The following is a 25,761-nucleotide window of genomic DNA, read 5'->3' as shown; positions in this document are numbered from 1 at the left end:
CACGGCGGACTTGCTCCCCCGGCCCTGTCACCCCAGTGGTGACTTCCTCCCGCCGTACGCCCTCCCCACCCACATGCACCCTCCTCTTACTCTACCCCAAGGCCGTGCGCTCTCCTCCCACCGCCATGCACCCTCCTCCCATTTCACCCCGCTTCCCGGCCTTGCGCCCTTCCCCGCTCCGGCCAGGCGCTCTCCGTCCTCCCAGCTGCCTGCTGGACAGAAGGCCCGGCGCGGGTCTCCAGCTCCCAGAGCCGCCCCGGTCCCGGGAGGGGTCCTGCCCCGGCCGCAAGCCCTGAGGTGCCCTTGGTGCGAGCGTCAGCTTCGGCCTCCGGAGCGCCGCCCTCACTGGCCCCACAGGCCCTTCAGCTGGGCAGCGGGAAGTGGTGCGCCGGAGCCGAGCTTCTACCAGGAGTCCTTTACTCTCGTCCCCCATTGCCAGACCCCGATGGTGGAGGATCGCGCAGGAGAGCGGCTGCAATGTAGAGGGGAACGTCACTGTGCGGATTCTGGAGCTGTGAGAGCGCTGGGGCTCGTGCCAGGTGGACTCCGGCCGGACGGCAGGGCTGCCGGGTGCCCGGGATGGAGGCAGAAGGTTTGGATTGGCTTCTGGTCCCGCTACATCGGCTGGTTTCCTGGGGGGCCGCCGCAGCCATGGTTTTTGGGGGCGTGGTGCCGTACATCCCGCAGTACAGGGACATCAGGAGGACTCAGAACGCCGACGGCTTTTCCACCCACGTGTGTCTGGTGCTACTGGTGGCCAATATTCTACGGATACTCTTCTGGTAAGCTGGGGCTTTGACCTGAGGGTGCCTGGGGAGATGGCATTCTCTTTTGGGGTTTGTTCCAGATGAGAGGCGAGGGTGGAGGTGTCTACTTCCTCAAAGGGACCCATTCACACCTTCAGGTGGCTCAGGGGCCCATTTTACAGGTGGCTGGTGTGGGACCTCTGCAGTCACTGAACTTCTTAGAATGAGAATATTTCTCTGGAGAAGTTGGAATACTCTCAAATACAGTCTCCAGATCTGCCTTTTTATTTGATGAGTGGCTTATCTGTATCTGATATTTCCTCTTTGTGAGCATTTCCTGGGACTGATTCTAGTGGTGGGAAGGGGCCCTCTGCCTGGCAGACTCTTAGCTGGTGTGGTTTTATTTTCCTTAGAAAGGAAGTCCAACCTTCTGGATAGTACTCAATTGGAGACTGTCTTCTTGCTTCTCTCAGGCCAGCTTCCTCTTACTCTCATTTGTGTTCTGCGAGGAAGTTGAGGTTAGTTTAACAGTTGCTAAAGCAGACATAATTTGGAGGGTGAATTTTCAGAGGAAATGAAGAGAGAGATATCAGAGCCTCATCCTAAGGTTAAAGAGGTCTGGCATTTTTCCTTCTTCTGACTGGTCCCAAGGCTTCTGTGCTGATAGGAAATTTTCATGAGGGTGGTCAGCTGAAGTGGCCCAGAAGAAAGGCTCAGGCAGTTTCCCACTTTCTGGATGCAGTTTGAGTAATCATGTATCTGCCTTTTGCTAATTAGCATCAAACCAGTAGCACCAAGCCGACCTTAGTGAGGTATGATTCACACTAAGTAAAATGTCCCTGTTTGAAGTGTACATTCCAATGCGAGACTCCCTGAACTCAGGAGCTGCAGGTTCTCTCTTTCTGCTCTGCCCTGGGCCAGATGCTGAATAGCCCTGGGATGGGTTTTGCCCCTGTCTGGGATTTTTAGAAGTCGAACTAGTGAGTTGAATCGTGTAAGAATTTGGTGGAGTGGGAAGGTTTGGCCATTGAAGCAATGTTGGATACCTTGAGCTTTGTCTCTGGGCCAGGAGACTTCTGAGGAGGCTCTTACTGTTGTCTGAAGAAAGTTGTAAGACCACGTTTTGAAGATTTTTCCCTTCCTCCTCCTGGTCCCTTGGCTGAGGGTGGAGGTCCCTAGCTATCCCGTGATGGGACTGGGTGCCCTGAAGTGGACTTATCTCAGGTTGAATGGAAATATCTTCCGAGATAAAATTGTGTTCAATGATGTCGTTCACCTTGAGCATGAACAGAGCAGGGCACACTCCCAGGCAGGCTTCTCAGTGCAGCCCAGGCACAGTGTCCAGACTGTGAAGGAGGGCATGCTTGTCTTTCTCCAGAATAGAGGAGAATCACATGAAGTTGATTGATGAATGGGAAAAAGTGCCCCTTTGAGTGTTTCCATCAGTATGCTATCGTTCAGAATTAAAAAAAGAAAATAAAGTTTTAATGTACATTTGAGCACATGGTGTGGGGAAGTCATAAGTGAGGCCAGTTTCCTGGTGTTGCCTGGAGACTGCCCCTAGTGCTCCCAGGGGAGAAGTACACAGGAACTGGTGTCCTTGCCTTTGCGCTGGGGCCTCTGAGGCCCTTGAGTGCTCTCCTAGGGGTTACAGGGCCACCTTCCTGGGGAGGCCAGGCTTGTCTGCAGGTGTTCCTTTCTGTAGAAACACATACTGAGCTGTCCTGGGCCACTCAGGCTTCTAGGGTCACATATAGGCCCTGGCTCCCCAGCATGTTCCAGAAGACTGGGAGGAGGACCCAGAGGGTGATGGCCCTTCTCTGGTCTGCAGCCTAGCCTGTCCCTTCCCTGCTTCTTGCGCAGTGGGCCTGAGGGTAGTCTGCCACATGTCCCCAGTGCTGCTGAAGGACCTTGGAAACCCTGCTGGCCAAGGCCATGTGCTGATCCTTATATCCCTGGAGCCCCTCAGAGCCCTGTGCATGTCTCCTTCCAAGCTCCAGGCCAGCAACCTCTGATCCTACAGATTTTGAGGATTTCCCTGATGTCAGGCATGGCCAGGGCCACAGGGCTTTTGCTTTAGCAGGAGTGATACTTGAAATGTACCACCATGCACACCTGCAGGTGTATATGTGCCCCACCCCCCATGAACACTCAGAGTGGTTGTGGGTGGGCCAGAGTAGGTGAAACTGGAGCCTGCTACATACCAGGATGGTGGTGGAGCTGGAGGCTTCATGGATTTCACAGTGCTGGCTGGGATTCAGACCTCAGACCTCCGATCCCCTGTGATATGTCCTACCCCTATTGAGAGCTGCTCTACAGTCCTGCAGGAAGGGGCTGATTTGAGTGTAAACTCAAGGATTCTGAAACTTATGTAACTCTCATGCCCTCATTTCTTCCAATTTTTGTCATTTTGCAAAACTAGCATTCAGCAGATCACACTCCATGAAATGTCAATGTGGAATTTGGTGTTTGTGGTGTCAGAAGTCAGAAGTGCCATGTGATTATTTGGATCACATTTATAGGTCTGGGGGTGAGTGGGCAAGGGGGGCTGGGTCCCAGAGCCTTGTGATCTCATTATGGAATCTGTGAGGCACAGGTCGCATAGCTCAGCCTCTGCTGCCTCTTGCAGGGTTAGTTGTAAGAATGCAAACACTGTATCTGAGATGCAGTAACATTATGCTACTGAGTGATATCTTCAGCACTGAGGAGTAGCTATTAACTTTTTTTCCACTTGAGTTTTTCTATTACTGTGGAAGGTGGAGAAGCTGTCTGTAGAATAGATTGCAGGACTTTGTGTGCCCCTGGGGGCAGCATGGGCACCTGCACCCCACCAGAGCCCACTTGGATGGAGTGTTCAGAGTGGCTCTAGGAACAGGGCTGCTGGCCCTCAGAGATGCTGTGCTCACTCACATCCTCAGGCAGGAGAGCAGGAGCTGTTGAACACCTTGCCAGCCAGACTCATGAATCCTGAAAAGTAAAGACCAGCACCTTTCTATTTAAATTATCTTTTAAAAATTAATGATGTTGGGCTGTGGCTGTGGCTCAGTGGTATAGCACCTGCCTCGTGCATGTGGGGCTCTGGGTTTATTCTTCAGCAATACATAAAAATAAATAAATGAAGATATCATGTCCATCTGCAAATAAAAACAAATATTTTTTAAAAGATTAATGATATTGAGCTTTGGTTTATTTTTCTTTTGTCCTTTGTATATTTTTTTGTGGAAAGTGTGCCTTTTGATGTTTTGTCTCCTGCTTGGTCTGTACTCACCTGTAGTCAGCTAGCTATATGTCCAGCTCTGTTCCCTCTGGCCCTGGGTGAGATCTGCTGGACCATCTTCTCTGTGGACATCAGTTAAATCTGATTGGTGGTATGGTATGGGGGAGTGCAGACTTCAACTGCTTTCTCCAGTTTTTCTAGTTGCTGTGTTTCTGTTGAATATCTATAAAATGGAAGTAGTCTTTTGGTCACAGTGGCCATTTGTTGAAGGGCCCCTGTTGAGAACTTGATTCAGGAATTCATTTTATTGTGCTGCAGGCTTACATAGTGACCCCTAGAGGCTTCCCACTCCCTCACCTGACTGCCTTGGGGTAAGTTGGACAGCCAGGTAGCTGGTGGGGAGCCAGCCTGAGAGGGACTGTGGTTGGCTCTGTAACCCCCGCAACCTTAGATATGTCCTACACTTCACAGGTGAAGAGACAGGTTTGCGGATGGAGGGTCCCAGGGACATTAGCTGTTGGAGCACATGACTACAGGCACACGTGGGCAGCATGCCTAAGTCCACTGCACCAGCCCTTGCCTGTGACTCAGAAACCCCTGTTGCAGCTGCCTCTTTCCAGCTGGACCTCCTGACCTGGGTCTGGCTTCCACACCCTGTCTTGTTCCAGCATCTTCTTAGTTCCTCACCTGGTATTTCCTGGTGGCCTCCCAGGGAGGGCTCTGATGACACTTCCTAGGGATGCACTGGCCTGCCTGTCTGTGCCCTGGCCCCCCATGTACCCTGTGCCTAGGTTGCTCTCTTCCTACTTTCTGTGGATTCCATCTTGCCCCCCCCCCCCACCCGGCCAGGAGACTATCTGAGACTTTATCTGAGACTTTCCCAGTGGCCTGCCTGTAATCTGTCCCCTTACACACACCTCCTCCCCCCAGGCATACTTATTACCTGCTAGGCCTGCTGATCTGGGCAGGGGCAAGGTTGCCATGGTTCAGAGCCTTGGAGAGGCCTACTGTGTTAGGTTTCATGTTGGCAGTGAACTGTGCTCCCAGGTTTGGGCTTGTAGAAGGTGACTGGTAGCACACAGGTGAATCCGGGATCTGTTCTCTGTGTTAAGGGGACTGTTTTTCTCGTGGACTGTGTAGAGCTCTCATATACACTCCTCAAGGCTAGAAGACCAGGCCACATCCAGTTTTGTCTTGTACCAGTTGCTGGGAGGAGTGTTACCACCACGTTTTATAAAATGCTTTTTTTTTTTTTTTTTTTTTTAATATTTATTTATTTATTTTAGTTCTCGGCAGACACAACATCTTTGTTTGTATGTGGTGCTGAGGATCGAACCCGGGCCGCACGCATGCCAGGCGAGCGTGCTACCGCTTGAGCCACATCCCCAGCCCCTAAAATGCTTTTTTTGATTTTAATTTATGGAGTGACTTTGGCATGTTCCTTGTCACAGTAGCAGGCATTTCCTGAGCAGGTTTGGCCATGGCTGCAGATCCTCAAGGCCTCTGGGTGTGTGGGCCTGAGTAGTGGCCACTCTGCCAGTTTTGCCCTGTGCTGAGGACGGGCCACTTCCTGTGGGCGCTGCTCAGTAACAGGCCCTCCAGCTGCCTGTACCCATGCTGGCCTCAGAGGTGACTTGTGGGATGGGGCTGTGGTGTGTGAACTTCAGTGTTGAGGAGAGGCTGGGAGTTAGCAAGACATCCAGTGTGGTGTGTTGACCCCCAAGTTCAGGGGAAATGCCTTTCAGGCCAAACTCTGAGGCCATTTCTAGCTGGAGTGGTCAGGTTAGGGTGAGGGAGGAGGCTTTCTTTCCTTCCTTCCTTCCTCTGGTGATTGAACCCAGAGTGGTAGCACTGAGCCACATCCCCAGCCCTTTTTGTTTTTTATTTTGAGACAGGGTCTTACTGAGTTGCCCAGGCTGGACTTGGACTTGCCATCCTCCTACCTCAGCCTCCCCAGTCACTGTGATTACAGGTGTGGCAACTGTGCCCAGAGAGGGCCTCAGTCCCAGGTCTAGCCAGGGCGATGGTGATGGGGCTCACGTGTCACTTTCCATAGTGTTCTGGTGGTGTAGGGGAGACCCCAGTCACACCAGCCTTGGATTGTGCTGCTGCCCTGTGTGGGCTTGTGGGCTGTGTTGGTGGAAAACTAGCAGGAACCTGAGCTGGCACTGGGCTGGTAGTCTGGGAGTGAGGGTGGCATGGTGCGGGGGGCCTGGGGTGGAGAGCCATGCCCTTAGCTGCCTTCTCTTCTAGTGGGAGAGGCTAGAGTTTGGAGAGAGTCCCTTCTCTTCCATGCACACTCTGGGTGCTCTGGTGACCTGCCTCCCAGGCAGAAAGCAGGGCTTCTGTGGCCTGGTAGAGGCAGGGGTCTCTGCATGACAGGCCTTGGCATCTGGGATTTACTGGGATGGAGAGGTAGGCCTTCCCATGGTGCCAGGTTCAGGCGGGATCTCCAGACTTCCTGGAGGGGAGAATATTGTGTGTGGAAAGGCCCATGGGCATGGAGCTCAGGGTCTCTGGCTGTCTATCCTGGATCTCAAGGCCCCTCCCCACCTCAGCCCATCCCACATGGAGCCTGGAAGAGGAGGCAGCAGGCAGCGAGTGCCATAGCGGCCATGGATGTCTAAGGCCCTGGGGCTCTCTGTCCCCACTCACCTGTTGGCGCTGGCTGAGAGTCAGGCCTGGCCTGCAGCTCCTCCCTGACTTGTAGTCTCTGCTGCCCAGGTTTGGAAGGCGCTTCGAGTCCCCGCTGCTGTGGCAGAGCATCGTCATGACCCTGACCATGCTGCTGATGCTGAAGCTGTGCACCGAGGTCCGGGTGGCCAACGAGCTGAACCTGAAACGCCGCTCCTTTGCAGGTTGGTGCTCGGCAGCCTCTGGAAATGAATTCTTACTAAATCAACCCAAAAGCATCTCCTGCTCACTTGGTGAAACACAAGCCACTGTGTTATCTCAGCAACGTTCATTTCACCAAGTAGCTGCTATCTGTGATGGACAGCAGTGTCTCAGCACCGCTCTGCAAGAGGGAAACGGTTCCAGGTGGGTGTCCTCACTAGAGGTCGGTGAGGCGTTAACGTATCTCGGTGGCCTTTTTGCTGTGGCCGTCAGGTGCTGTGCAGTATAGGAGGCAGAAGTGTGTCTGTGTCCTGTCACAGAAGATGGGGCCTGAGGAGGCAGGGTTTCTGATGTTGGGTGCTGCCCGTGTGAGGCCACAGCCTTTGGCTCTCACCAGGAGCCTGCTTCACCTGGATTGGTGCACACTTGTGCTAACTGGGGCAGGGCCAGTTCACGTCCGGCTCACACAGCTTAGCTTGGAAAATGGAATGCACTTCTTCCTGCGTTTGCCTCCTCCTGAACAAGTTCCTGGAGTCTGACATTCTGCGTTGCAGTCGCAGGCTGGTGGGCTTCTCGTGTGCGGGAGGGGCAGTGCCTTATGTCGTTTTCCCATCACTGAGCTGAAGACAGCACATGCTGTGGTTTGTCTGAGGTTGTGTATGTGCGTAATCTCAGTGGTTGCTTGCAAGATGATTTTCCCCAGAGTCATTTAGTTTTGGGGTGCTGGGAAGTTGGAGTCTTGCCAGGTATTTTCATTTTTGATCATTATTTTCTTCTCATTGGCAAGCTCCTTCCTTCTCTTTCTCTGCATGTCTGTTTTAGAGTGAGATGAATGGGGCTAGTTTCAGTCTTGGTAGAAAGTGGGTCACCTTCTCTCTCTGAGGGAGGTCCTAGACCAATGAGTGTTACCGTAACTAGAGATGGCCACCAAGGCCATCTGTTTTCTGGTGTGTATCTGTCCTTTCTCCCCACTCTCTGCCCTCTTGTGTGATTGGCTGTAAGGTGTGCTGGGGCTAGTGCCAATGGTGCTGCCCACCTTGCCTGGAAGGCTGGGCTTCCTAGGGGGCCAGCTTCAGTGTGAGCAAAGAGTCATGGTTTCAGGTCTTGCGGGGGTGGCTTGGGTTTACTTCCTGCCAGCTTTGCCCCCTCTCTGGGTGGCCTGAGCTTCCCGTGGCAGGATCCATGTCCCTGAGCCTTGGCTCAAGACAGAGCAGGTGCCCTGACTGGCTGGGGGATGGGGGTGCCCTCAGTCATGTTCTCATGGGGGAATGCCAAAAGGCTGAGGGGGCACAGTAGCACCCAAGGTACCAGACAACAGCTTGTGTTGGTGCTGCCCGTCTCTGAGCGTCAGAGTAGGTTTTGTGACACGTGAAGCCTCGGGGGTCTGGGGACTGAGGGTAGGCGGCATACAGCAGAATGTGCACTAGGAGGAGGAGGGCAGGCCCGGAGCTTAGCATTGTCTGCCTCCAGAACCTGTGTCCCACAGCCCCTTCCTCAGGCTTCCAGCGGGTTCTGGTTCACGTGAGGGCAGATTTTTGTCTCCTGGGGACCCCATGGAGGTTTCACAGGGAAGCCAGGGGACTGGATCCCTGGCTAGCGTCCCTTTACGTGTTAGTGGTTCCTGTTGTCCAGGGAATTATTCCTAAGGACTGTTTCTGTTCTAACTAGGATTGAATTAAAATAGTGGTCCCTGTTTTCAGGGCTAGATTTCTGTTTTCCTCAGATTTTGTTGCTGTGGCCAAAATACCCTACAAGAACAGCTTAGAGGAGGGAAGGTTATTTTGGCTCACAGTTCCAGAGGTTCAGTCCATGGTGGGCAACTCCATGGCTCTGGGCCCATGGCCAGGCAGGACGTCATGGCAGAGGGCATGGAGGAGGAGTGCCATCCATTCAAGGCAGCCAGGAAGCAGCCAGAGAGAGAGCTGGGAGTACTGGGGACAAGTATGTACCCCAAAGGCACACCCCCAGCCTCACACTCTACTTTCCTATAGCTACCACATTAATCCATTTTGATGATTAACCCATCAAGTAGATTCTCATAATCGAGTCATCTTACTCTTGAACACTCCTTCATTGTCCAGCATGAGCTTTCAGGGACAACTCATATCCAAACTATAACAGGCTGGAGCCTGAAGTTTGAACCAGTGCTCCTGTGATGGGCAGAATACTGGCCACAGAGATGCATCGGTCCTGGGACCCTCGCCTGGCTAAGGGCTCTGCAGGTGTGGAGGAAGTTGGGGTCCTCGTGGGGAGGTTGTCCTGTGTTAGTCCAGCCTGAGGGAGGAGGCAGGACCTCTGCCTGCTGACCCTGGGGCTCCTGACAGGCCATAGATCCTCTGTACTGGGACGGCAGTCCATGCCTGAAAATTCCCGAGGTTTTCATCCTCAGCCCTTTTAGGGTTGGAATCCTGTTCATGTTTGTGGTGTCCTGTCCACTGTGTGTAAGAAGTGGAAGATGGGTGTATGGAAACCAGGAACCCTGTGCTGACGTGCTCACCACAGTGTTGCTCTTCCTGCCAGCGTCTGTACATCCCACACTAGGACCTTGGGTCGGAGTGCACGCTGGGGCTACCCAGGAACAGGTAGCCCTGTTGAGTCATGGCAGACTCAAGTCCTGGCACAGTGATCATGAGCCGGAGTGGTTCAAGGAGAAACTTCAGAATGACCTTGTTTCAATAGAACAGTCAGATGGCCTGAAAATAAGAGGTAAACATTTTCCCACCATCTTTTATAGGATTTTTAAATTTGAAGTTTGCAAATTCAATTTGCAAGGTGAGGTTAAGGAAACAACGCAGGGCGGGTTTGATTTAAAGATTATGTATTTGTTGTCTAAGTGTGAAGAACATGCAGAGTGCACGTGTGCGGTACGACATTTTTGAGTAGCTCTGGTATCTGCAGGCAGTCTGCAGGGCTGGTGGTAGGGTCTGATTGCTGTTTGGTGTTTTGGGGTGGAGGTGGGGCTGTTTCCCATGAGATGAAATGCTTCCTGGCAGCACATGGTTCTGCCTGTCAGCCCCAGACCTGGGGTTGACTGGGCCTCTTCCGTCATGGCCCTGGCCCCCCACCCACGTCACCCCCATGACTTAGGAGCCATAGGAGTGACGACGGCACAGATCACCACCATCTTTGGCCCACTGCTTGCCATCATCTGAGGCTGCGTCCAGACATTTGCTGGAATAGGCTGGAGGGGCTGGAGGCTCAGAACTGCACCTACTTAGAGTACCACCCCCAGGGATGGGTGTTGTGAGAATGATGCCTCGTTGTGGGCATACTGCTGGCTGACACAGTTGAGCTGACTTCAGTCATTTTATTTATTTATTTATTTGAACCAGGGTTTGAACCCAGGGACACTTAACCACTGAGCCACATCCCCAACCCTTTTTGAGATAGGTCTCACTAAGTTGCTTAGGGTCTCACTAAGTTGCTGAGGCTGGCCTTGAACTTGCAATCTTCCTGCCTCAGCCTCCTGAGTCCCTGAGATTGCAGGCATGGCCATCATGTGAGACTGCTTTTTAAAAATCTAACTCTGTTTATGATGTATTTTTTCCTTTTAAATTTGTCATAGGAGTTATTTGAATAACAAAATTGTGGCCTGAAGTCAGGTGATTGGATCATCTGACATTTCCCCAGCTCTTAGCACTCAGAGCTCCAGGGAGGAGCACCTGTCTGTGGTGGGCCTCTGGGTGGTCGTTCCGTCTGCGCGGGGGCTCAGAGCAGCAGTCTTGGGACTGAAGGGGTGTGTGGGATGGTGCCCTCTGTCTGGCTCGGGCCCCTGGGACAAGGCTCATCAGTCCTCACCTCCCTGGTCCCAACTGCTGCCACTGTCCCCTCCCGGTGTGCGTGTGCTAGCCACAGTGACTCTCCTGATGACTCTGCCTGTGCGACAGGTCGTCCTGTTCCAGCCCACCCTGAGCTTCAGCCTCATCACCTGGTGCCCTGCTGTCTGTTACTCCAAACTGAGGACTCAAGGGACAGTCAAGGTGGAGCTTGTCCCTACAGCTTGTGCCCGTTGTCCTTAGTGTCAGCTAGGGAGGCCTGGAGGCTGAGGCTGGGAGCTGAGGCTCACTGACTTGCAGGTGCCCCTCCTCACTCCCTGCTCCCTCTCACCTGGTGTCACCGGGCCCTGGCTGGCACACCCACGGCGACTCCTCACAGGCCTGGGTTCCCTCACAGCATGGCTTCGGGTTCCCAGGGCGAGCACCTCTGGTGAATGTGGAGGAAGCTGCTTCTTCCTTGGGACCTAGTCTTGGAAGTCGACAGTCCGCTTCCATGGACTGGAGCCAGTGTACCTCTCCACCTGGCAAGGACCTGGAGGGTCTGAGGAAGCTGTGGGCAGACATGCTGCCAGCCACATCAGGGTCCTGGTGCCTGCTGGATCCCTGCTCAGCATGGAGTACAGGGTTCTTGGAAGCATTCCCTGGTGTCAGCCTCGGACATTCCTCCCATCTGTCCTGCAGATGTTCTCAAATGTAGTGGCTCTGACCATCTGGCCTTCCAGGTGGGAAACATTGGGTGGTGCAGGTGTGTCCAGGGGAATCCAGGTGGGTTTTGCCTAGGTACTGGATCTGTCTTCCACCCCTGGGCTCTTACTCTGGGTACGTTTTATGCCAGAATGTCCCAGCATGTTCTCTCCCTTCCCCTTTCAGTGGATCTGATCTTTAGAAGAGGTGCCTGTGGGCAGTGAATTGGCCAAGCCCATGGTGCTGGGTAGTGGCAGGTGGGAAAGCTGCCTGGGTGTGCTGCCCTTGGGTGGTGAGCAGAGTGGCCTTGCATCTAGGCCGTGGGGCTCCTCTGTGTCTGCATTCGCCTGTTTGTTGTGACAGCTGACTTTAAGGTGTCGTCCACCATGGTGGGGCAGGAGCTCAGCTCCTAACACCCTCTGTCCAGCTGTTTCCCTCCAGGACCACATGAGGCTTTGCTGAGCTGTCTAGCATCCTGGCCATGGAGGGCAGTGCAGCAGGAGGATTAACCATGACTGACCTTGGGAGCCCCGGCTATCTCTGTACTGTGGCTTGTCTCTTTTATGTCGAGTCAGCTGTCCTTTGGTGGTGGACAGGTCACTGCATGTGTCCCAAAGCTATGCTATCAAGCAGCCTGTGGGCGCAGCTGGCACAGTGCTGGCTGGGGACTGGGTGGAGCTGGCCCTGTGGCTGCCCCTGGGGCACCATGGAAGCTCCATGCTGCCTGATTTTAGAGACAGTGACAAGGGGGCGATGGAGTCTTCGCTTTGTTTCCTCTGTTCACTTCCTTAGGATAATGGGAAAGGGTAGGCTTGGAGAATGGTTTAGAAAGTGAATTTCCAAAGCACAGAAATGGAATTCTTACAGTCCTTCTGTTCCAGTGTGTGTGTGTGTGTATGTGTGTTCAAGAAATACACAAAGGGCTGGGAACCTCAGTCTGCAGTGTTAAAACCAGTCTGTTTTTGTCTTTCTCTTTCTTTCTTTCTTTCCTTCCTTCCTTCCGTCTTTGTTCTTCTCTCTTTTTGAATGAAGCTGGAGACATCAGGGATGAAGAGCCCAAAGCCCCGCCCAGGCGGTCCTATCTGGGTATGTACGCTGCATGAGGATGCCCCCATGTGCGTCCCTGTCGCTTCTCAGCTTTGTCTGCCAGTTCTTCCTCTGTGCTTCCTCCCACGGTGCATGCTGTGTCTCCTGAGCTAACCAACCCCTGGCTCTGCTGCCCCAAGCATGAACCCTTCTTCCTTAGAAGCCCATCCATTTTCTGAATGGGGAGGAGGAGATGGAGGGAGGGAGGAAGAAGGTGGAAAGAAGGAAGGAAGGTAAGGAAGAAGGGAATGAGAGGAAGGAGAGAAGGATGAAGGAAGGAAGGAGGGAGGGAAAGCAGGAGGATGGAAGGTGGGAAGGAAGGAAAGGAAGGAAGGAGAGATGGATGGGAGGGAGGAAGGAGGGAGGGAGGAAGAGGCCAGTGTCTCCTTCATTCCATCCAGCATCCTTCACTGCTGCCTGGTGGAACTGAGTCTTACATAACCTCCTGTGTTGTGCGGCTTTGCAGAAGTCTGCTCACCCTAGCTGATCTTTAGTGGACGGCTTAGGATTCGCTGTGATCCTGTCATCTGTGAACACAGACTGCATCTTTTTTCCTGATCTGGCTATTTTTCATTTCCTGCTGGACTGCTTGGCTGGACCTGGTACGAGTGGACACCCCATCCTGCTCTTGGGCTTGTGAGGCCTTCGTTCTTCTAAAGTGGTGTTAAAGGTTTGCAGGTGCTTGGCTGAAACTGTGGAGTGGCCACGTGGCCTTGGCTTTTCCTCTGATGATGTGGAGAATCATTGGCTGACTTTGTGTGCTGAGCCACTCTTAAATTCCTGGTGGTGTGTTAAATGCTTCTATGTGTTGCCAGGTGCTGTTTGCTCTAGGTGGGAGGGTATCTTGTGTCCATGTCATAAAGATGTGAGAGTGCAGTTTTGTGGCTACGACTTGGGACTCAGGGTAATAATGACCATAGGACGTGAGTGGGGGAGGAAGGAGTTCCCTTCTACTCTGTTCCTTACATGAGTTTGAGAAGGATTTGCATCAAGTAGTCATCTGGGCATAGGGGTTTCTCCCGGGAAGATTTGAATGAACTCACACTCTTATAAATGCAGGCCTGCTTTGTTTCTTCCTGCAGCAATTGCAGTTGCTTGTCTGTGCTAGTATCTGTCCATTCCCTTGGTTTCCCCACTGTAGGAGTACTGCTCCCCTGTGGGATTCTGTCCATTCCCTCCGTTTCCCCAGGTTTCTCCTGGTGGAGATTCATATGAGTGATTTTAGCGAGTGATTTCAGTGATTCCCGTTTCCTTACAAATTTCTCCTGTGACCCTGTGTGTTTATGAGCATCTGCAACTTCCACCTGTTTGTGAATTTCCTGAGTTTCTTTTGGACATTGCCTTCATTCTGTGGCATTTGTAGACCATCCTGTGCTGCCAGGCGCCGTGGGTCTCTTCTGGAGAGCAGTCCAGGCTCGCTTGGGAGGTGTGCCCTACCAGGTGCAGGCTCAGGTCTCTTTCTGGTTCTTCACCTAAGTGTTACAAAGCTGATACAAAGTCTCCAGCTGTTTCTGAGTTGACTTCCTTCCTTTCCCTTGTGGTTTTCCTGGTGTGTTCTGGGGTGTGCTTGTGGGATGTGCTTGGTAGGTGCTGTGTCTTCATGTAGAATGACCCTGTCTCTAGTGGTGCTTTTGTTTCAAGCCTACTCTGGTATTAGTGGAGCCATGGGTCTATGTTTGCTATTTGAGTTGTGTATCTTTTTCTGTTCTTTTACACGTTTTTGTATGGGAATCTAAAGGGCATCCTCTGTAGACAGCACATAGGTCTTTAGGAAGTTTATTTTGGCATTCTGATTGCTTATTTGACTCACACATACCGTTGATGTTTGAATTTATATCTGCAGTTTTCCTTCTGCCTTTGAAGTGCCTGGGTGTTCCCCAGCCCTTGTGCCTTTGCAGTTTCATTTGTAACATTTTAATTCTCGTGTAACATTTTAATTCCTTTAGTGATTTTTAACTACATGTGAGAGTTACTTTCTTGGTAGTTGCTCTGAGGATTGCAGTATGCATTTTAACTCTCCAGAATCTGCTTCAAACATAGCCCAGACGAATTTTAATGAGATACAGAAACTTTGCTCCTGTGCAGTTACTCCCTCTGTGGGAGATGAGGCTACACATTGTGTCCAGGTAGGTCACACACCTAATGGTGCAGTGTTCTGACTGCTGCTTTATGTGGCTACACGTCCTCAGACACTGAGGCACGAGGGAAGAGAGAGAGCAGTTGTTGGTCTCCTGGGTCAGCCCTGCTTGCTCTGCCTCTTCCTTGTCCTCACTGTTAGAGTGACTGCCTCAGTCATCTTTCCAGAACACTCCAGCTGCCCACCTTGGGTGCTGGTGTCGAGGACCTCAAGTTCAGGTTCTTTTCTACAGCTGCTCTTGAGCCGTGGGAGGAAAGCAGCAGCCTGTGCTTGTCTTTGGGGCAACCTGCGGAATTACCTTCTGGCAGGACTGTGGGTGCTGGCTCTGACTGTGTGCTTCATAGGCTTTCCTTCCCTGCAGGTGGGTCTGTTGACAACAGACAGTCCCGTCCCCTTCCTGTCCTCTGGGGATTTTGTTCTCTTCATTCTCTGGTTTTATTTTGCCCTCCTTTAAGCACAGGGGTTTTGCAGGTGCAGACCGTGGTTGATGATGCCTTCTTTCTGGTGCCTGGCCAGCTGCCTGGGCACTGCTGCTGCTGCTGAGAAGCCTGCGGTGACTCTCATTGGTGCCCTCGCAAGGGACTCCATCTCCCTGTTCTGCTTTCAGGACCCTGGGTTTTTACTGAGTGTCAGCACTGAGACTGAAGTGTGGGGGTGGGGCTGTCTGGGTGTGCAGGCCGCTGTTCTCTCCTCGGCTGCTCCTCTCTCCTCCCAGCAGCATGCCTGTCGTATGTGCAGGACTGCCACTCTTCCTCTGTCTCATGCTTTGGGCTATGTCATCTTCAGTGATCTGTCTTTTTTTTTTTTTTTTTTAATATTTTAGTTGGACACAATATCATTTTTTTTTTTTAGAGAGAGAGAGAAAATTTTTTTTTAATATTTATTTTTTAGTTTTTGGCAGACACAACATCTTTGTTTGTAGGTGGTGCTGAGGATGGAACCCGGGCCGCCTGCATGCCAGGCGAGCGCGCTACCGCTTGAGCCACATCCCCAGCCCCACAATATCATTTTTATTTTACTTATTTATTTTTCATGTGGTGCTGAGGATGGAACCCGGGCCGCCTGCATGCCAGGCGAGCGCTCTACCACTGAGCCACAGCTCCAGCCCCCGGTGATCTGTCTTTGAGGTCATGCTCTTGCACCAGCTCCGTCTGCTGCCTGGTGCTGACCCAGAGCCTCCGTGTGTGAGCTTCACCTGGATTCCCACTGGTACTCCTCACCCTTTCTACCCCTTTATTGATGCTGTTGCTGGGTGCCATCATCGAGTGCCCTTTAATTCTTTACGTTGCTGCAGTTTCCTTGGGTTCTGTGCACATCTGCCGTGACTGTCTTGAAGGCTTTTTTTTTTTTTTTTTTTCCTGCAGAGTCCAATGCCTCCCCCAAGGCTGTGGGTCCTGCTTTGCCGCTGCTCTCCGCCCTCTGTGCAGGCTACCTTTTCCTGTTCCTTTGTGTATCTCTATTTTGGGTTGTTGCAGATGGACACTTTAGGTAGACATTGGGGGCAGCTGTGGACACTGACCCGCGCCGGGGAGGTTGCTGGCTGTCCTCTGGTTGGGGGGTGGGCCTCTGAGTCCTCCTGTAGGTCTGCTGTGTGCGTCTGCCCCCAGGGGCGCTGCACTCCTCCAACTGCAGCCATTGCAAGGTTGATTTTGGTGGTACCTGGGCAGGTGCTGCTGTGCTTCAGGCTAGTCTTTGAGGATTGCTCTGTCCTGGGAGGGCTCTTTCTGGCTGTGTGGTAAACTGAGCTGGTGCTAGGGCCTCCTTTCTCTTGCTTGCCATGCAGACCCTCATGGTTCCCAGGCTGCCCCTGCTTCATTCTAGTCCCCACCCTTAGCGAGAGCATAGAGCTTTCAATTGATTACCCTGCTCATGGGGCGGAATCTTACACCCCTGTGTGGAGCTGGCCAGGGCAGTGGTGAGTTCCTGAGATGACCCCTACCCTCAGAACACCTGGGGGCCCTCTGGTCTTTTCAGCCTGACATCCTGGTGTGAACTCCATGAGCAAGTCAAGGCCAGGATGGGTGCTGAGTTTTTCTGCCCTGTGAGTGGGGCTGAGAGGCAGGAGCAGAAGGGCTGCTGTTGCTCTTGGCAGCCCTTGCCCTGTGCAGGTGATGGGGTAGAGGGAACCTGCTATCTTGGCTGGACACCTGGAGTGGTGCTTTGGTACACGGGCATGGGGTGGGGCGCACGTCATGGCCCAAGGCTCACAGCTGTTCCCACCACCATTGAGAAGGTTCTCTGGGGAACGTCTGCATGTGCTGATGTCCAGAGACCTCCCGTGTGGCTGCCTGTCGCACTTAGCAGCCATGGTGTGTGGGACCCTTGAGTCACTGTTCTGGTAGTGCCCACTAGACTGCTGTCTGTAACCTGAAACCCTGGGAGCCAGAATTAGGAAGGACTCGCAGCCAGGTCAGAGACACGCTAGCCTTCTTGTCCACTGTGGCAGCAGGGATGATCTCAGCAGCTTGAGGTTCTGTGGTGGTTTGTGTTGGGCAGCTTGGGCACCATTCCAAGTTCTGCTGTAGAAGTGGGCAGCCCCAAGGCCTGGCTGGCCTCCTGGGGTCATTTCTGCTGCACAGGCAGCACTGCTCAGACTGTGGCCCGTCGGCTGGGGTGGCAGCAGCTGGCTCTGCAGGGCAAAGGTGCCGGGATGGGACAGGGTGGGGACGAGGAGAAAGAGGGAAAGGCTCCTGAAATGAGGGGCACAGAAGGCACCAGATCACTGCAGCCTGAGAGGGTCTCCTCTTTCTGTCCCTGGCTCTTCCTCACAGTGACGTGCAGCCTCAGTGGCAGTCTTCAGAGGCCTCCTCATTTGTGCAGCCTTAGATTGGGGCTAGCACGCTGCTTGGCAGCTGCCATGTCCTGTCTGACCTGGGACCTGAGAGCTCTTGGTCCTGGGTCTTCTCTGGAGCCGCCATGGTGGTTCAACATGGGCAGTGCCAGCCCCTGGTCACTGGGGTCCATCACTGGGAATGGCAAGTCTGCATCTCTGTCCTTCCCATGTCTGCTGCAGGAGAGGCTGGTGCTGGCTCGGGATCATGGACACAGGAGGCCAGCAGGCCATTCCTGCTCCTTTTGCAGCAGGTCCTGCTGCTGTCTCATTGGACTCTGGCTATACTTGACCTGGCACTGCCCCGTGCAAGGCTCGGGCCCCGCATCCCTCCAAGTCCCTCCAGGTGAGGCCTCTGTGCCCGAGCCCTGTACCACCCATGCTTGGGCCAAGTCCACCATTCTCACTGGGCTGTGGCCGCAGGGGGCTAAGTGGTAGCTGTGGGCAGAGCTGACCCTACAGCTCTGTCCCTGCTCAGCTGGAGTCAAAGGGAGACAGCATGGGGCAGTGGAGCAAGGCCATGTGCCCGTCTGATCAGGTGGGGAAGGAAGGGGAGCTCTTTGATTTGTTCCTCCTGGAGAACTGGTTTTTACTTTAAAACCTATTGAAATAGGTTAACATGGTAATACCATTTTTTTTTTAACTATTTGAAAATAATTATTTCCTAAGCACAGGGAAATTCCTGTTGACCTCTGTCGGGAGATCTGGTGTCTCAGGAGAGGGCCCATCAGAGCACCAGGTATTTTTTAAAAATAATTTTCAGTTATAGATGAAGGCAATGTCTGTATTTTGTTTATTCATTTTTATGTGGTGCTGAGGATCGAAAACCAGTGCCTCACATGTGCAAGGCAAGCACTCTGCCACTGAGCCACGACCCCAGCCCGCACCGTGTATTCTTGTCTCCCGGCAGGCCAGGACCCTGGTCAGCTCCTACCTTTTCCAACTTTGGCTCTTATTGGGCTTGGTAAGACTGCTGTGTGGTGGGTCCCTGGAGGGTGTCCTTCATGGGGCCTCCCCTAGTTGGGGAGCTCTCTTCACATCTGGTCCTCAGGCTGGGTGGTGGCCCGCCCATCTGGGCAGGCTGCTGGCTTCCCCGGGTGCTGTGTTGACTCTGGCTTCTGGCCTGGGGCCTCAAATGACCTGCAGAGGCAACGCCGCACTTCCCTGTGGAACGTGGAACAACCCAGCTGTCATGGAGGTCACTCACTGACTTTAAGAGTTTCTATCAACCAATTAAAAAAGTTAGAAGAAACCAGCTGGAGGGGGGAGGGGGGAGGCAGGAGGAAGCTTGAGCCTAGGTGTTTGAGGCCAGCTGGGGAAGCAGTGAGAAGGGACCCGGACAGGGTGGCAAAGGAAAGAAAGGAGGTGAGAAGAGATCAGGGAAGGGTGTGGTGGCAGGCGCGGCTTCTGTGTGGGATCAGCTCTGACAGGATCAAGCTCCTACCCCTTCCCCACTGGGTCTCAGGAGTCAGGTGTGCTGCCTCCAGGTGCCACATGCTGTTGGACCCTGGGACCAGAGGGAACTGCTCCTGCAGAGCTGTCTGGAAAGGGCCTTGGGGTTTGGAAACACGGAGTGTTCCTGTGGTTCCTGGTTGCCTTGCCCTCTCTGCTGCCCCTTCGGAGAGCAATCTGGGGTCTGGCAGGGTCTAGGTAGGAAGCCCGCTTGGCCCCTCTTCAGTTCTGCCCCTGACTGGAGTGATGCTGCGAGATCTCCTCTGCAGAGCTCTGTCCTCTTGCTCTGTCGTCTGTCTGTCACCAGCTAGCGGCTTAGGAGAACCACACACCTGATTGCTGCGGGTTGGCTTAAAGATACTAAAGGAGGAGGGGATGCTCTTGCGCCAGGCTGCCAGCCAGAACGCAGGCTGTTATGGGCCATTGCCAGCAGGGTCTGGGACACGGTGACAGGTGGCTTCGGGGTTACTGGGATGTAGCCTGGTGGCTGCATGATGTTCTCTCCTTAGAGTGTCCTGCACCTCCTCCTCAGTGAGGTGTAGGGAGTGTCCCCACAGCTGCCCCAGGTAGTCTTGCTCCGTGCTGTGCTCAGCGGGATGGAACTGGCTGTCAGGTCTCTCTGTAGCTCAGTGGAGAGTTTCTCTCCCCATGCATCCCAGGATTCAGGGATTGAGAGAGTTGCAGTGTGTGTGGGGGGGCTCTTGCTGTCTCAGATCCACTGCATATAGGGTCATGCTGTGCTAGGAGGGGTGTGGGTTACTGTGTCTGGCCAGGGCCCCCTGGGTGCTGCAGGGTTTGGGTGCTTTGGAAATGGAAAGGAACATGTGCTTGTTCAGAGGGACACTGCTGGCCAGGTGAAGCTGCTGTGGTCATGCTGTTCAGCAGGATGCCCTGCCCTGAGCCAGCTCCATCTTCCCCAGCAGCCCGCCTGCAGGGTGTGTGTGTGGGGGGGTGCACTTCATGCTGGGGCCTGGTACCAGTCGCCTCGTACCAGATAGCCCCTTAGATGGCACCAGCCTCCTGGCTTCGAGGCGCCTGTGGGATGGGGGTTGGGAGTTCTGGCAGGACCCCTTCTCCAGAGCCTCCATGCCTGGAGCGCGGGATCCGCTGAGCACACAGCCCCAAGTGGTGCGGCAGGCCAGGCTGTACGCGCGGGTCCCTCCACTCTTTCCAGTGGCTTTTCGCCTCTGAACACCGTGTCGCAGGGGCTGAGGAGAGAACCCCTCATCCTGTCCTCCACTAGCTGCTCCCAGGGCAATGAGAAGGCCTCTGCTCGACGTGGCCCGGGCCCGCCGCACGAGGGCGCCCGTCGACCGCCGCAGGACTGCCGCCGACTCTGGTTGCCCATTGGAAAATTGCGCTGTCACGCTGTTAGGTGTCACTGCTGGTGCCTGGCCCCAGGGCCCTGCTGCAGGCGACCACTTGTGAGGGTCGGACTCCTGCCTGGAGCTGGGGTCCTGACTGCTCCCCACGGTTGAGAGGCGGGGTCTCTGCCACTCTCTCTTTGAGTGGGCAGATGCAGTCTTCCATTTAGACCTGCAGAGCTGTGGGTTGTGGGGATACCTGCAGTACCGCCCACCCTAGCCCTCTGGGTCCCACAGGACGCCCTGTGCAGAGGCAGGAGGTGTGGGGGACACCAGCGCCCTCCGTAGCTGGTCAGAGGTGCTCTGCAGGGACCAGCAACCTCCTGCTCCTTTAGACTGTGATGTTCATGGTTTAAGAAAAGGGATAGGTCACGACCCTGAGACTGGGAAGGCTGTGCCCTGTGGAGGTGGAGGCCAACCCTAGCTGGCCTCTGTTCAGGTGCCCCTGTTCAGGGGAGTGTGGGAATGCTGGGGGAGGTAGGAGTGGCCCTAGCCCCCACCCCCGTTGGTGTGTTCCTCCTGTGTGCCTAGGATGGGCCTGGGGACCTACCTGCCTGCCTGAAGCCCAGATTCCTACAAGCCTCCTGTGCCAGGAGCCACCCAGGAGGTGCAGGTGCATCCTGAACATGGCATGGCTCCACTGAGTCTTCCAGCTAGTCTGGGCTTCCATCCTCAACAGAGCATCAGGCAGCCCCTGAACTCCCCTGTGCACTTCCCTCTTGACAATGATGCAGGCCATCCTTCCCTGGGCCTTGTGGAGGACATCCATTGAGACTCTGCCCGGTTTTAATCAGGTTGCTTGTCTTGGTGTTGTTGCTGGTCACACAGATTCAGAAGGAACTTTGACTCTAGAGTGTGCCTTTTATGTGGAGTTAGTGTCTGTGCCAAGGCTCCACCAGGAGTAGCTTCCTCAAGAACATGTGTAGTCTGCCTGTCCCCACAGTGACCCTGACCTGCTCATGTACCTGTCCCCAGCCTGTCACCTGGTTCCTGTTCCCCTGCTGACTTTGACCTGGCCTGGCTCAACTCCCCGTCTCCCTCCTTACTTGCCCCGACCTGCTCACCTGGCTGAGTGGCTCTCTCCCTCTTGCCCTAGATTTTGATCCACACCACTTCTGGCATTGGAGCAGCTTCGGGGACTATGTGCAGTGTGTCCTGGCCTTCACTGGTGTGGCGGGCTATGTCACCTACCTGTCCATCGATTCGACCCTGTTTGTGGAGACGCTGGGCTTCCTTGCAGTGCTGACCGAGGCCATGCTGGGCGTGCCACAGCTGTACCGCAACTACTGCCACCGCTCCACAGAGGGCATGAGGTAGGGGCACGTGTGGAGTGTCTGTGGCACCGTGAGCTGCAGATGGCATGGGGGGCATTGAACACAGGGGTCTCGGCTGTTCTGAGCAGGTATTTCAGGTGGCGCCTGTCAGGGGATGAAGAGCTCTCCGTGGCTGTGGAGAGCTGGAGTGGCAGGTGCCCATGGCACAGGTGGGCAGGACAGACCCTGCCCACAGAGCAAGCAGGTAGTCAGGGCAGATAACCCTCAGTGGCGCATTGCCTCCTGCTGCTGATCTGCAGGAGGAGGTGAAGGATCTGTTATCAGACAGGGCTAGACTGAGGGTCTGCCTGCACCTGGCAGGACAAAGCCCCATGTGACTGACAGGCCCCAGGTGACGGCAGCATCAGGGGATGGGTACCTGGTGAGCTCCAGGCAGTCCCCGGAGAGACTCTGGAACAAAGCAGTTTGTAGGAAACACATCACCTGGTGGGGAGGGGGGAGGACGCAGCTTGCTCAGTAGCTCAGCACCTGGTCTTCCCGGAGGACCCCGCCCCATGCCTTCTTTGAAGACCCTGCCCACTCCTCACTGAAGACGCCCCTGCCCCCACTCTTGCTAAGGTATTTCCCACCATCAGATCTATTTTATTTCTGAGAAAACAGAATTGGTGGAAGGGGAGCCAAGTGGATTTTCCCTGGATGTGCAGGGTGTGTCTCAGGGTTCTGGGAAGTTCCCTTCTCAGAGCTGGAGTTCCAGGTTTAAGGAGTGGCCCAGGCTGGGATGGAGGTGGGGCTTGGTGCACAGATGTAGGTGTGGACTGGGTGGGGGGTGCAGGTGTGCTCAGGGCTGAGGGATGTTAGTGCAGATCTGGGCTCTGGCCTGCTGCAAAGCTTGGGAGGGGCCAGGTTGGCCCATGTGACCACCGCGAATCCAGACTGCTGGGGTAGCTGGAGCCACAGGTTGGCCGGGAGGCTACCTCACCATGGGGCTGGGACCATGAGGACCCAAGGCTCTGGTCAGGGGTGATGCCACCCCAGGAGCCAGATGGGAGGAAGGAGGTGTGCAGAGTGGGTGTGCCCACTCTGGGTATACACATGGGGCTCATGGCAAGTGGCTGTGGAGTTGGGTCTGGGCTCAGTTCTCAGGGGGCCTCTTCTGTGTGTGCCTGGCTGCACCTCCTGGGATTGTGTGAAGGCCTGGCAGCACTCAGCGTAGGATGATAGCAGCCATGTGTGGAGGGTGGGAGGCCCCAGGTTGCCCCTTGCACCCTGTGGAGGGTCTCATGGAGTGATCTCCCTGCCAGGAGCATGCTGGACTGGATCTGGGCACTGCCCAGTGAGGTTCACTCAGAGGGCTGCTCCCCTGGGCCAGTGTTCGACTCCCTGGAGGAAGGTCTTTGTCTTATGTGGGCCATGTTGGCTGCCTTGGGGCTGCCTTAGCAAGTGCAGACGGTGGAATCCCTCCCCAAGTCCAAGTTTGCAGAGACCAGCTGTCAGGATCACAGCCCAGGCCCCCAGGTCAGCTCTTCCTGTGCATCTGACCTGGAAGGGGAGTCCCCAGATCTTACACTGTCCATCTCCTAGGCCAGCTTCAGCATGCACCGAAGGGACACAGATACTCAGCCTGTGCTGGGCCACATCAGCAGATGAGGGTGGGCACCTGGACACAGGACCTGTGGTCAGATGGGGGCATGTTCTCTCCTTGACACAGGAACGCTGAGACCATGGTTGCTGCTGCTCAGATGTGTTGTCCACCTTGGTTGCTGAGGTCTTATGTCACCCAAGAGTAAATTCTGGTGGCTTTTCCTCTGAATCCAAAATGGTCCTGAGCCCCAGCGTTGGGTGCCAGGGAGCCCCCCATTTCAGCAGAGGGAGGCAGGTGTGGCACTCTAGAGGGCAGTGTGCAGAGGCTCCTCCGAGGCAGGACATGAGTCCTCTGCTTGCACAGGCCCTAGCTCCCTGGGGCTCTGTCGCAGCAGTGCTGGAAGCTTCCTGTGGTCCTCAGCTTCACACCCCTCCTGCTGTGTTGTCTCCTGGGGTCTCCGTGTGGGCCACACCCAACCCAGGTTGGACCTGGCGTCCATGCCCTGTGGCCTGTTCTGGGCTCTGCTGGGTTCCTGGATGTGCTCAGACATGTCCTCTCTGTGCACCCCGGATACTCATTGGATCGCCTGCCCAGAAACCTCAGGCTCCTGTGCACCCTGCCCTGCTCCCCATGGGGCGACGTGGAGGAACTCCTGAATGTGAGCTAGAGAGCAGACACTCCCAGCCTTGGGTGTACCGAGATGTGTTTAAATGTGCACATGTGATCACTTCTGGATACACAGACTGCTTGGTGGCCAGCAGCGTGGCAGTGTAGACCTTGGCCTACTTTTCTTTCTTTCTTTCTTTCTTTCTTTTTTTAATATTTATTTTTTAGTTGTAGGTGGACACAGTTTCTTTATTTCATTTTTATGTGGTGGTGAGGTTTGAACCCAGTGCCTCATGTGTGCTAGGCGAGCACTCCACCTCTGAGCCACAACCCCAGCCCTGGCCTCCTTTTCTGAGGGCCTCCTAGCACCACTGCTGTGGACTAGGAAGTGTGGAGGCCTCTGGGACCACATCACAACCTCTGCCTCAAGTCCACCTTAAGATCACCAGGATGGGGCTGGGGATCACTCTATCAGTTGATAGAGTGCTTGCCTTGCATGCACAAGTCCCTGGGTTCAATCCCCAGCACCACCATTACAACAAAAACCAAAGATCACCAGGATGCTTAAGGATGTCTTTGAATTCATGTTTGAACCGACTAATTTGGGCAGCCTCAAGTGAGCAGCCTTGTAGAAGTGGCTTCACAGCAGGTCCTGCCTCGTGGGAAGGCATGTGTCCACATGAGTGTGCACACATGGCCACACACTGGCACACAGCGTGCACCTAGACTCACACGTTTATGATGTGTGTGTACACATGTACCCTCATGTGAATACATGCACAAAGGCACCCATACCACATGTGTGCAGAGAGGTGTGCACATGCAGGAGTGCATCTGGAGACATGGTCTTACCCACATGCACACACAGACTTGTACATACTTTGTATATCATGGAGCAACTGCTAGAGTTTTTTTGAATAATGTTTTTCCTTTTGAAAAACATGAAGATGTTGTGGGTTCAGTGCCAATTATAGGAAATGATGAGCCTTTGAAAAGATGCTACTAATTAGTGCAACAACCCGAAAGGCAGATTCTGTGGGGATATTATTTGCATTCGTCTTCCTCCAGTTTTTATGAGATTTGAAGACTGTTCCCTCACAAGTGATCATTGGAGTGGGAGTGGGATTTTGTAAGAGATAAGAGGGGGCTGAGCAGTCCAAGACCTTCAACAGAGGAACGGGTTATTATTGAAGAATGCAAAGGGCTGTGTGGGGAAGGCATCCAGGCATTCGAGCGCAGAGCCTGGAGGTAGAGATGGTGCAGGCTGGAGGGAAGTGCAGGTCCCCATGGCAGGGCCACAGTTAGTGACCATGGAGGCTATGTGAGGAGAAGGAGACCAGAGGCAGCAGGTGCAGGTCACCCTCCACAGCCATGCTGTTCATCTGGCCACTCTGCTGAATCCAGCAGGACTCTGGGCTCTCGCCATTGAGCGGCATGCACCCAGAAGCTGGATTCTGTGTCTGATCCCACATGGGCCTTGTCTTGGTCTGGTCTCCTGAGCAGACCACTTGGATCTGCAGCCTTTTGGGAAGTAGAGCATTTCCCCCTAGACCACATCTACCTCATCCTCAGACCTCCGCCTAGCTCTTGGTGACAGCTGTGAGTGGAAGGTGCTCTGCAGGGCCCGTGATGACCCCCTCACACAAAGCCCATGGCCGCCCTCTGACAAGGGGCTGGGACACGTTAGAGCTGGCCTGTGCCATAATCCAGTGCACCTCAGTGGCCTCAGCAGAGCACTGTGTCCAAGGATTAGGTACTGTCCTCAGGCGGCAGGTGGTTTGTCCGCCCCAGCTGGCCCCACAGCCACGCGGGTCTCCTGACGGTGGCTCTGGAGCTGTGCAGTTGCCCAGCATGGTCCAGTGCCGGCTCCTCTCAGGCAGCAATCTTCAGGTCCTCAGAGGCCTAGGTGTGTTGGTGCCATTGCTGTCTATGCTGTGACATCTCTCTGTGCAAACACCACATGTGGCTTAAGCACACTCCAGTTCCTGGGCACCCGGGTGCTCAGCCACCGCAGGCTCTTTGGAACAAAGTTGTCCTGAACCTCCGTGTGCAGGTTCTCACGTGGACTCATGTTTTCCCCTCTGGGGCAGACAGGTGGGCCCGCGAGGGCTGGATCACGTGGCGACTGATGGCTGAGGGGACTGCCAACCTGTCTCTCTGCTGGCTGCACCA

The 25,761-nt window shown here is 54.4% G+C and overlaps 1 protein-coding gene across 6 annotated transcripts in view; it reads left to right on the top strand.

The window, feature by feature from the left end:
* The first annotated feature begins 10 nt into the window (after positions 1-10).
* The window catches only part of Slc66a2 (solute carrier family 66 member 2), a 28,938-nt gene continuing 3,187 nt past the window's right edge, over positions 11-25,761 (top strand). Inside the window, exons 1-4 of one of the 6 annotated variants that reach the window (XM_015499604.2) lie at positions 39-782; positions 6,688-6,821; positions 12,291-12,344; positions 21,224-21,440. In XM_015499604.2, coding sequence (XP_015355090.1) covers positions 580-782; positions 6,688-6,821; positions 12,291-12,344; positions 21,224-21,440 — 608 coding nt within the window. In that variant the 5' untranslated portion in view covers positions 39-579. Of the gene's footprint in view, positions 783-6,687; positions 6,822-12,290; positions 12,345-21,223; positions 21,441-25,761 lie in introns of all 6 variants that reach the window. The other 5 variants (XM_048806694.1, XM_015499605.2, XM_048806692.1 and 2 more) reach the window with 5 other exon arrangements.

Source organism: Marmota marmota, unplaced genomic scaffold (assembly GCF_001458135.2).
Source record: "Marmota marmota marmota unplaced genomic scaffold, marMar, whole genome shotgun sequence".
NCBI lineage: Eukaryota > Metazoa > Chordata > Mammalia > Rodentia > Sciuridae > Marmota > Marmota marmota.
The sequence above is the reverse complement of the archived record's forward strand: the minus strand, read 5'-3'. Positions and strand labels throughout refer to the sequence as shown.